Here is a 10,884-nt window from a genome sequence, read left to right on the forward strand (position 1 = left end):
CGAGGTACAAAAGTCTCTATATGGCTTTGTTCTCCTGCGTGAACGATACTATTGCCATTTGTTTTGTTGGACGGGGATATTCCCAAACAAAAAAAGGCTCAAAATGGCCAATGAACGATCAGAAAAGGAGAAGGAGGCACACTCGGACACACGATCAGGGGTCAGAGGTTAGGGTTCACAGGGTCTGGAGTCCGATGGGGGCAAAAGTAATCTTTATTTCCGGTTAAGTTTTGTGCTCTTGACAGTGCGTTTGGAGCCCTCCGTGCAGCTGCGTATACCAGCGAGATGCAGCAAGGACCCGGCGGCTTCCTTCAGCTCCTCGTCCAGCTCTGGCTTGACCTCACGCCGCACCCTCTTGCCGGCGGGCCACTTGATGGCGGGCGGACGTCGAGAAGTCTGGTGGACGCCCCTCTCGTCCCAGAGGTCGGAGTCCTCGTCGCTGTGGAAGCCCTCGCTGCCGGCGCGGTGGGACTGCCTGCGGTCACAGCCGCCTTCGTCGAGGGAGGAAAGAGACGAAGAGGAGGAACGGGAGGAGCAGCGCTGCAGGGCGACGCTGCTGTAGTTGTGGTCCTGCTTTGGATCACTGCTCACCAGCACAGAGTCGGGTCGGGAGAGGTCAAGTGGGCTGTCAGAATTGCCTGAGGAGGGATTAAGATTAAGAGAGTGATAAGTATACATTGAAATGCAAAAGCATAAAATGTTGTTCTAAATATTGCACGTCATGTAAAACTAGATTCAAAGTTTTACGCTTTAGTTGGTTTAAAATACTTTTTTTTTTTTAAAACGACATATCCAGAAAATCCTGCACTATGTAAATTCTTATGGAACTTGATTTAACGTGATTTCTTTTGTATTTAAGAATTTTCTTTTTTTGAATAAAGCGCCAGACGCAATGAACCATAAACTGTAGCGTTGGCTCACTTTGTTTACAAATATAAAGCAGAAGTGATACTTGTCACAGCCCAAGAGAAAACACCTGATTTAAAAATATCTTCACATTAAAGCAGACCATTGATGGGGAAAGTAGAAATATTAGCAAAACACAATCACATGGAAATAATCCTTATGAGGCCTCCAGCCGTCACCGAATCAAGTTAATCAAGTAAAGGTTCAACAAAATTATGATCTAATGTATAATATAAGCAACAACAGCTTTAAACGGATAAACACATTAATGATTTACCATGTAGAACCCTTCTGCACTAAAAACACTTTCTGAAACTGACTTTAGTTTGCGTAATATCCTCCAAAAACATTTGAGAGTCAATCATATGTAAAATGTTTAGTTCAACCTTTAGGGAAAAACACTCATTTCTTTTCTGGTGGTAATTAGTCAAAGTTCGATGTGCTAGTAGGTGGATTTTATCATCTTTGGACAGAGCCAGACAATCAAACCTTTGTGCTAAGCTAACTGGCTGCTGGGTCTAGCATTTCCGAAATGTCGAAATATTCCTTCTAGAGGTAGAATGTCTGCAGAAAAAAAAAAGATATGCAAGCAGGTACGAGTAATATTCTGGAAGCCTTTCCTACACCAACATTTTGCTCGTAAGACAGGTGACTTACACACAAATTAAAGCACACAAAATAAAAGATGACAGAAGCAATGACAGGGTGGTATGTTGGGTGTAGGACACAAAGAGTTGGAAGTATGAAAGTATGGCAGCGTGTGGCTTCTCTTACATGGGTCAACGTGGTGCCCGGGGGCAGAGTTTAAGAGCATCATGGCAGTGGCAGCATCAATGTCAGACTCTGGAAGAGGAGAGAACATGCATGATGGTCAGTCCTGAGGTGTGAAAGCATGCTAGCATGGCATCTCTACTGGGACTGGGCTCCTTCAGTCATTTTAAACCAGGGACAGAGTGATGCAATCAATGCTCCCCGAATGGATTGGCTATGCGGAAGGTTCACCGAAACAAACCAGGGGATGAATTGAAGCCACTGATATTGCATCCGATCTTTTCAGACCTGACAAAGTGTCTAAAAGCCTCATAGCTCACTTCTGGGGCTCTAAATTATTAATGATTACAGTGAGACTGAGTGCTCAACACAGCACCAGCAGAACCTCTGCCTGTCGTCAAGGTTACAAATCCAAGAGGCAGAGGGGGGAAAAGAGGAGGCTGATGCATCGACTGGGAGCGCTCTACATTATGGTCTACATGAGGCATCAATGACTCGAAAAGCAACAAATCAAACCAAGAGTTGAGGATACAAGCACAGTGATGCTGAATGTTCTGGGACTGAAATGTGAACAGGCAACATAATCAAAATACCACACAAACACACGCTAAAAGAAACTACAGCGATTTCTGTACATCTGCTTTTATTGCACACGTCGAAACTGAAGAGCCGAGCTGATTTTCTTCCGTCTCACCTTTGAATGAGCAGCCTTGAAGAAAAAGATGGCGAGAGGGTGAGGAGGCACTGCAGAATGCAAACCAAAAAAAACACGAAAGGTCAGATCTCGAGTTTGTAAAGGAGATGTAGAGAAAAGTAAAACGTGACCCCTTTCAGTTATTTAAAAAGGTATCAAATGTCAAATAGAAATACAGACTTTCAAAAGTAAAAGAAAACAACTTGTTATGATATGCTTCGCTAACAATGCCAATAAATAAATGGAATCTGGTATGACTGATACAACTATATAATGCACAACATCCAGAGAGACGACAATTTACCTGGGTGGGGAGGCGGGTGGTGTGCAGAAGGCATGTGCGGCAGGGAAGTGCTGCTTCTTAAGGGCTTGGATCAGGTTGGGGCGGTACTCCGGGTCAACACACCAGAGAGAACCTTTTCCATTGGCCTGTAGAAAAAAGCAGGGACAGTCAAACTTACAACCCCGGTCACAAAGCAAGAAATTGCCAGAAACCTTTTGCAACAAACTGTGAGAAGAATTTAGATTTTTTATAAATCAATTATGTTCTTGTATAGGTAAAGAAAAATGATGATTCCTGAGCATTAGATAGCTGTGATAGAGACATGGCATAAGTTTGTCAAGAATGTATTCTGATTGGGCCTTTTATGATCTTTAAAACAACGGTACCCTGTGGATTGTCTTGAAAACAAACAAAAGTTATGTTTAAATTCAGTGTGGATCCTTGAAGCCTAGCGAACATTTTGAATGCATTTCCTTCCTCATAATACATTTGCAAAGCAGGATTTATTATTGGAAATCATGCAATCTTTATATTCACGCTTGCTAGCTGGCAGTCTTTTTCACTGCCCTCGAGAGCGTATTGTTGATACGCTTCTTTGCCCACTAACAACTGTCGGTAAGTACAAATTTGAAACTCGATTTCGACCTATTTCTACGCTTCAGAATTATTCGTCAATTGGCTTACATTCACTAAATTCCTGAAAATCCTCAGATGAGCACTGCATACAGCAGCATAGTGATGTAATAAAAGGTCTCCTTTTTTCACAAATGGCAAAAGATGTTCAGGAAACAGTTCCTGAAGGAGCACGACATAATAAACAAAGCACTGGAAATAGCAAACGCCTAAGTAAGAATTCCTTAACGGCCGAGACAAAAGGAGAAAATAACTGCTCATCGGCACCGTGTGAGGAACCAATGTGTCCGTTAGTGATGTGTGCGCGAGTGTGTTAAGTGTCACTTTATCTGATGGCGGCGCATTGCCCAGTCTGGAAGGAGAATAGAGGGAGGGAGGGAGGAGAATAACCTTGACTCAGATTACCAACCAGCCCTGATGCAAGAAGAAGGAAATGTCTCCATGGCAACGGAAACCACCAGCCAGTGTCATGTGAAACTGGTCTCTCAGCAGACGAAGGGCTCACGCTGTGCACCTGCATGCTGAGCGGCCTGCACCGCACCGTGTTGCTACTCGCTGAGCACTAACCGCCATCGCCTCCCATGGTGGGAAAATATGAGGCCCGAGACGGGCACAGCCTTGGCACCACAGGCTCTGCCGGGCGCAAGTCCGAACTCATACCGCAATATGCTCAATATGGCTGCCGTCGTGTCGCTCCCTAGATCAGTACAGCAACATGCAAATTAGGTCGCGTCAGACACAGGACTGTCTTCTAAAACCTGAGCAACAAACGCAAGCTGAACTATACTGAAGAGTCGTGTTTTCAAACAAAAGCCACCTCTCTTGTACCTCTTCTATTCCTCAACATGAAAGATTGAAACTATTTAGAGAGTAAATTAACAATTTCACAACTAACGTTTCACTCACTTCACATTCAGTTCACAAGAAAGTTTGTGCAGGATATGCAGTATGGGTTTATCACACAAGCGTGTGCATATGAGAAGGTCAACTTCTCTCTTTTTCCCTCCCTTCCTATACAGGAACACAAATGAGTCACATGTAACTCTGCCAGGAGCCGGCCGACAAAAGATTCTTCCAACAAACTCATCTTTGCGCTGCAGGTCACGCTGGCTTCCTCCTCGTTGTGTGACGTTGAGGTTTCTAAATGTGGGATGCTTCTCTCCCTGGTTTTAACGGTTGCTCTAACTTGTGGTGCTTCCGGAGATAAAGCCCTATCTTATTGTGCTGTGTTTGCATTTGCTCAGAAGGAGTATCTGTAACCTTGACTGTATTCCAGCGTTATCGCAGCAGAGTCAGAGGTCCCCGCGGCTGTATTACAGTCCCTGGACACTGTCACACGAGCCACAATGCAGCTGCATGCTGAAATGCCCTGTTGACCAGTCGCGTTTTGCTTAACGTTTGGCATCTGGAAACGTTAATATCACAGCATCAAACAATGCGATAACAGTTTCGAGGAGTTCAATCTAAACAGTGCAGTTTTCTCAAATGAAATCTGTGTGAAGTGCATGAAACTTAGGAGAAAGTAAAACATGACCTACCTTTCCCAAACTCCTCTCAACCTTGCGGAAGCATTTGTTCAGGGACAAGTTGTGACGAACTGAGTTCTTCCAGCCAGTGGGAGCATTGGAGAAATAAGGGAAGTGCTCGAGAATCCAGCCATAGATTTCTTTAACAGGCAAAGACTTGCTGGGAGACTGCTCGATGGCCATGTAGATGAGGAGGGAAAACGAGAAAGGGGGCTTGGACTTCAACGAGTCCCGCTCCCTGCCTCTGCTGTGTGACGAGGAGGAGGACGACGGACCCTGGTTGGGCCCGTAGTCTCCCTCTATGTCGAAAAGCGGGCTGCCGCTGGGCTGAGCCTCCGGACCTCCCAGAGCGAAGTTCTGAAGCAGGTTCTCGTGCAGCCAGTTGAGGTTGGTGAGCTCCTCATCCTCAGTACCTAAAGCACGATCCACACTGGTCGCCAGCGGACTCGACGCACACTCCGCCTCAGGGAGTGTTCCCACACCGCAAACGCCTCTGAGCCCCGTCCGCTCCTCTTGCATACCCGGAATTTCCGTTTTCTTATCTGGTGACATCCCAATGATTGGACCCATTAAACCAAAGAGGTCTGGAGATAGAGGAGAGAAGAGGTTGATCATGTTAGACAGCATGTAGAGAAGAATCACAGTGTTTGATGGTGAACTGACTTCACAACAAAAATTGGCGGTATGAAATAACTGGATGCGACATCATGTAATGATGTGCTCCTCCAAGCGTTGACCTTGTTTTCCTAAATCTTCCCTGGGGGCAAACACCCTGTGGCGGAGCTTGTCGGCCTCTATCGCACCTGCTGGCCCTCTAACTGCCCGTCACATGCACGCCCCCCGAAGGACGGAGAGGCTCTCGGCTCTCCCTGCTCTCGACTCCAGCCGAGGACCTTCGAGGAGGTCCTCTCAAGCAAGTGAACCGACTTAGGGCTCCACTCCTTGACGCCCACCTCGTTTCAGACAAGACCCAGGCGCTCTTTATGTGTAAATGAGCATGAAACCATCCGACGACTGCAGGAACGAGTGCAAGGCCTCCGTCTTAGGGAGTGAATGGCTCTCATGGACTGATCTGCATTCAGCCAGGATCAAGTCTCAATTTGTCACAAGCCAGATTAAGTAGTGTAAAGAGGCTACAGGCACTAGGAAATTCAATATTGCCAGAAGCCCTGTATCATTAACTAAATCCACCCAAGTACCATTATTAATAAGACAATGATACTTTTTTTACATGAGCACAGCGGAAGGATTACTGGCATGTCATCAGCGATGATCCCGTCAAAGTGTTTCAACTGAATTGCTGAGCTCTGGTTTTAAGTACAGGCATGTCCGTGTCTCAGCTCACTAAAATAAGTAAATAAGTTCTTATTTGAAAATAAAATAGTGTCCAATTAATCTGAATAACTGTAAAAACTATAAAATACAAGCTCTGGTCTTGCACACTGGTTGGTGAGGCCAAGAGCACAAAGAGATCACTCTTTGGCTCCGCTCACAACAAGCTTTATGTCCTGGGTGTCACCATGACAACCATGCCATCCCTTCAATAAGAGCAGAAATCCCTACAAACAAGATCCATAGATACAATAAGAAAAATAATAAGCCATGCTGGCTGGCTCTGCTACAGACGAGAAGCTTCTGCTGCACCCAGTGGGTGGACAGCAGATGCCCTGGCCAGGGGTGGTCTGGGATCTCCTGGATGCGGACAGAGCTAGAAGGATGGAGAGGTAAAAGGCGCACGGAGAGCGCTGGTGGACAGGAATATATTTTCATTTCTATGATAAGATAAGAATTAGGTCAAACTCGAGTGTGTTTGCTCAGTGGGTGAGACAGGAGAGGGAGTGTACACACACACACACAAAACAGTGTGTCAAAGCCAGCGAGGACATGAGGGGGAAGGAGGAGGCATTAGTGCATTTACAAAATGACCACTCAACCCTCAATGAGGGGATAAACAAATAGCAGACTGATCCTATTTTGGTTTAGATTGACTTCTAAAAATCTAGGGTTGTGATTCATTTAGACTTTAAAAGTATATTTGTGTTTCTGTCAGCATTGCACATCCTGTCTGCTCTATAAGTGACATCATGCCAGCTACATTTTGTCAATCCTCCATTGTCCGCTTTTCAATTTGTCAGCACCATTGAAATTTACTTGTGAGCCGCATATACTTGCGAACAAGAAGGAAGTAAGGCGAAGAGCTTTCCAGGCCAAAGGCAAAGGGACTGGCAGAGTGAACATAGGAAGGGGCAAAACAATAGAGACATCCTTTTATGGAAGGACGGAGGATGCCAGAAAGAGGACTAGAGAGACCAAGAGACAGAGAGAGACTCGGTGGTAGTGCGGTAGGCAATGTAAGTTATCCTCAGTCTAGGATGAATCACAGCTCTAAGCAAAGCAGAGCAATCAGATTTGTCAGGCAGCGAGAGAACTGCCCATTTGTGTTAAAGGGAAATCTCTGCTCAAGAGACCAAAACATAGAAAGATATCTCTTGACATGACAGATTCCTACTCTGAATGGATTTAAAAATAGAAAGAGGGACTGTGCAGACGGCAGTTGAAAAAAATAAAAATGTTAATGAATTTATCCTTCCAAAAATCATTTCTAAATTAGGCAGCTGTGTGCACGGGCCAAATATCCAATGATTTTGAAAATTAAATGTGTACGCAGAAATTTTAGCAGAGTCTTTACAAAGATTTTTTGCATTTGTGGTGTAGCTATGAGAGAGAAAAAAGATCGAGGATGCCATTTGACAAGGGTCCCAGGCTTTTCTTATGAAGACCTACTTTAAGCTGTTCTTTTTAAGTTCAAGTCAAGCCTAAATCAATGACTGTGTTACCCGATAAATGCTGATGACAAACACCCTTGACTGCATCGGGTCTTTTGTTTAATTAACAGGTGTGGTCAAAGGGATTCAACCGTCACACTCCCCGCGGTTGTCCTTTCTTCAACAGGCCATGAATTGACTGCCTGTAAACTTGATTCTGTTGAGTGGCGGGAAGATGAGAAGAAGCCCCTGCCTGCCTGAAGTGTCACACCACTGATTAACCTTAAAGCACAAAAGAGCTTCACCTCAGTCCATCTTTACAGCCATGACCCCTAAGCTGGGCCCTCGGGTGCCAGAGAGCGCTTATCCTCCTTTGAGTATCTCCTCCAGAAGTCATTTGAATATCAACGGAGGCCGGGTGCGCGGTTGCGAAAGCTGCCTCGCATCCAGCCGAACACAGGAAGTGTTTTCCGATAAACGCAGCTGGTCAATTACCACTGTTGCAATGATCGCAGTTATCGTTGCTCTTATGAAAAGGCATCAAAGAGAGGCGGCTGGGACTGCAATGAATACTGGGGCACTAGTGGGCAGAGGGAGCTAATAAGCCAGACTGGCCTGTTGACTGTAGCATCCTTGAAAACACACCAAAGCTGCAATGGCGCTGACCTGGTGGCTCATCTGCAAGTTAAAATAGCCCTGCGCAACGCCAGCCTCATCATATTCATGTGCAAACAGGCAGACACTAACAGCAGGTGCCATGGCACATTTTTCCCCCTTTTCAAACTGCTCTTTTATCCTGTTAAGCACTTAGCCTATTCAGAATTACACAAAGACATATGGAGATAGCTTGAAGTGGCCAATCCAGCCGTCGATGTGGCAAATGTGTACGGGGGAATGTAAAGGGAGATGATAGCGGCGTTGAGATGAAGATGTACTGGTTTGAGATGTTTTCTGGGGACTGAATCTCCCAATCTGGACTCAGTTGCCACGGCAGCCAATGTTGTAAGGGAAGCAATTGTGCTCATGTCTGTGCATGAAGAGGGAGCTAATGTGGGGAGATCAATACAGGCGGAAAATGCTGAGGCCAGCAGTCTGCTGCTGTTCTTCACAAACCTGTCTGACAAAGAGCAGTGGGAAAGGCCGCAGCCAACCTGGATGTTATGGCACCACCGAATAAGTGCCATTAAGACGTACCTCACAATGCCCCGTCTATGCGCCAAAAAGCTATTTAGGTCAGTAAAAATGACCAAACAACTTATCATTTTGATGTAAATAACAGAGTTCAAAACAAAAACCAAAGACATTATGTATTTAACTGCCGCGTGTTCATGCACAAACGCACTCACGCCACACCCTCTTCCCAAAAAATAAACCAGTTGACACAAACCAGTTACACCTCTGTCATACATACACAAAGGTGTGTCGAAAAGCCCCATGGCGAAGGCTGTTATTTGAAACCCTAACTGATGTTTAGGTGACTACCAAGTCTGGCTGTAGTTCTAAAAATGTGAATGAGACAAAGGGGGGCTGAGTTAGAGTGCAAGCGAGCGAGCGAAAGAGAGAGAGAGACAGAGAGAGAGACAGAGAGAGAGAGAGAGAGTCTTTTCTTCTTTTTTTTACTGGGAGGGTCAAACTATGTCATGACAAATAAAACCTTCATTAATGTTCAGGCTAATCAGACTAAGTTTTGTTAAAGCATGTATACATATATAAATGATACATTTTCAAATCAAACTACTCAATGGATTAAAACGATCTACTCGGAGCCGAGGTGAAAGCGAATGAAAAAAGCTTGCACAAAGCATTACAATTGGCTCCACACTCGGCTCATACAAAGGAGCAGTTGTTTTTGCTCTCGTCATGTTTCAAAAGTGCTCAGTATTCACCTCACAGTTTCAAACAGAGGACCGGGAGGGAAGGAAACACCTCCTGCCTGTTGAGGAAGTTCATTTTCAGAAAACAAATGCAGACTTCCCACAGAGACAGTCAGGCCTGCTATCCACCAAACCAGTGGACTCGAGCCGCGAGAGGCCGAGAGGTAGCGCTCGTTCAAGCAAGCAGCGGTATTTACTTTGGCAATCTATGAATTCCACCAGCATGTAGCTTATAGACTGCTGACAAACAACCAAGCCGAACACAATGTATTGACTGATGCGATCACTTTAACGGCCAGGGGAAAACAAGCAAGACAAACAATGGACAATTATTGTGATGTTCATCGAAGACATTAACTTCACGCAGTGACTCCGAATGCAAACACACAGGACTGCACTTTGACTGTCAACAGAGGCGAGGCCTTCAGAAGTACAGAAGTACACGCCAGCCCCCAGCCAACGCTGAAACCTTATCTCCTGGGTCATGTGGCTTTAAGTTCAGTGTGCAAACACCAGCCACCAATCAGCTACGCAGCAACCTCTCATACTTGTGAATAGCAAAAGCAGCATTGATTGCAAGTTCATTTGATGTTACACTTCCAACTATCTTTGAAGGCACAATGTCCCTTTAAAAAGGTCAGTAGAAGTTTCAACATAAGCCCTTCCAGGAATATGTTCTTTCTGAGATTACTTTCCGAGTAAATACGACAAGTTTTTGCAAATGACATTTTGTTGAAACACAGAAAACCCCAAGACGGCTTTGCAGGAAAGCCAAATGACAAAAGCCATCAATTCTGAGACACTAATGGAGTCTTTCATAGGTATCTAAGTAAAATACAGTGGGAACACATGGCTCTCACAAAGACCAGCATGAGGACTGGACGTACCTTGCTTTCAAAGAATACAAATATTTACTAGAGCTTCTGGCGTGCGTAAAACAGCTAAAGTGCATACACATCAAAAGCTGAAAGTGCGTTAAGTAGCGGTAACATCACATGAGAATAGGCAACACGTTTTCTTCTTGCAGCACTACATCGTTGTTTTCTAGGAGTCTTTGTATTCCTTTAAATGTGGGTTAAGGACGATCTCCTCGCACAATCTCTCCTCAAAACAAGCAGCCATTTTGTTATCTTCTTCTTCTTGGCAGACCAGGTAGTGGTGCATACACTACCAATTGGTGTGTGGAACGAAACGTGTACAGTCCGCATGGTCACAGGTTTAGGGCTGCATGCAGACATCCACATCTGGACGGACCCTCGCGGACACGGGTGTATGGCGACAGTTACATCACGGGGAGAAAAGCGGCCTTTTCCATTTGTCTTGTACTCACTTATGTTGATTCAACATCAGCAGCTCTACAAATAAATATTATTGTAGAACAAGATACACAAAATAAATAACAAAATCAACGATCATTTTCATTTTCTTAATT

The 10,884-nt window shown here is 45.0% G+C and overlaps 1 protein-coding gene across 1 annotated transcript; it reads right to left on the bottom strand.

Annotated features, from left to right (window-relative positions):
* Positions 1-213: 213 nt before the first annotated feature.
* foxn2a (forkhead box N2a) lies at positions 214-5,392 on the bottom strand (the record flags this gene model as incomplete). The annotated part of the gene is made up of 5 exons (XM_079229508.1): positions 4,826-5,392; positions 2,676-2,800; positions 2,372-2,421; positions 1,681-1,749; positions 214-638 (listed from the first exon to the last, which is right to left on the bottom strand). The coding sequence occupies exons 1-5, from the start codon at positions 5,381-5,383 to the stop codon at positions 214-216; spliced, it is 1,227 nt and encodes a 408-aa protein (XP_079085634.1). The 5' UTR covers positions 5,384-5,392.
* Between the last annotated feature and the right edge of the window lie 5,492 nt (positions 5,393-10,884).

Source organism: Taurulus bubalis, assembly GCF_910589615.1.
Source record: "Taurulus bubalis genome assembly, chromosome: 14".
NCBI lineage: Eukaryota > Metazoa > Chordata > Actinopteri > Perciformes > Cottidae > Taurulus > Taurulus bubalis.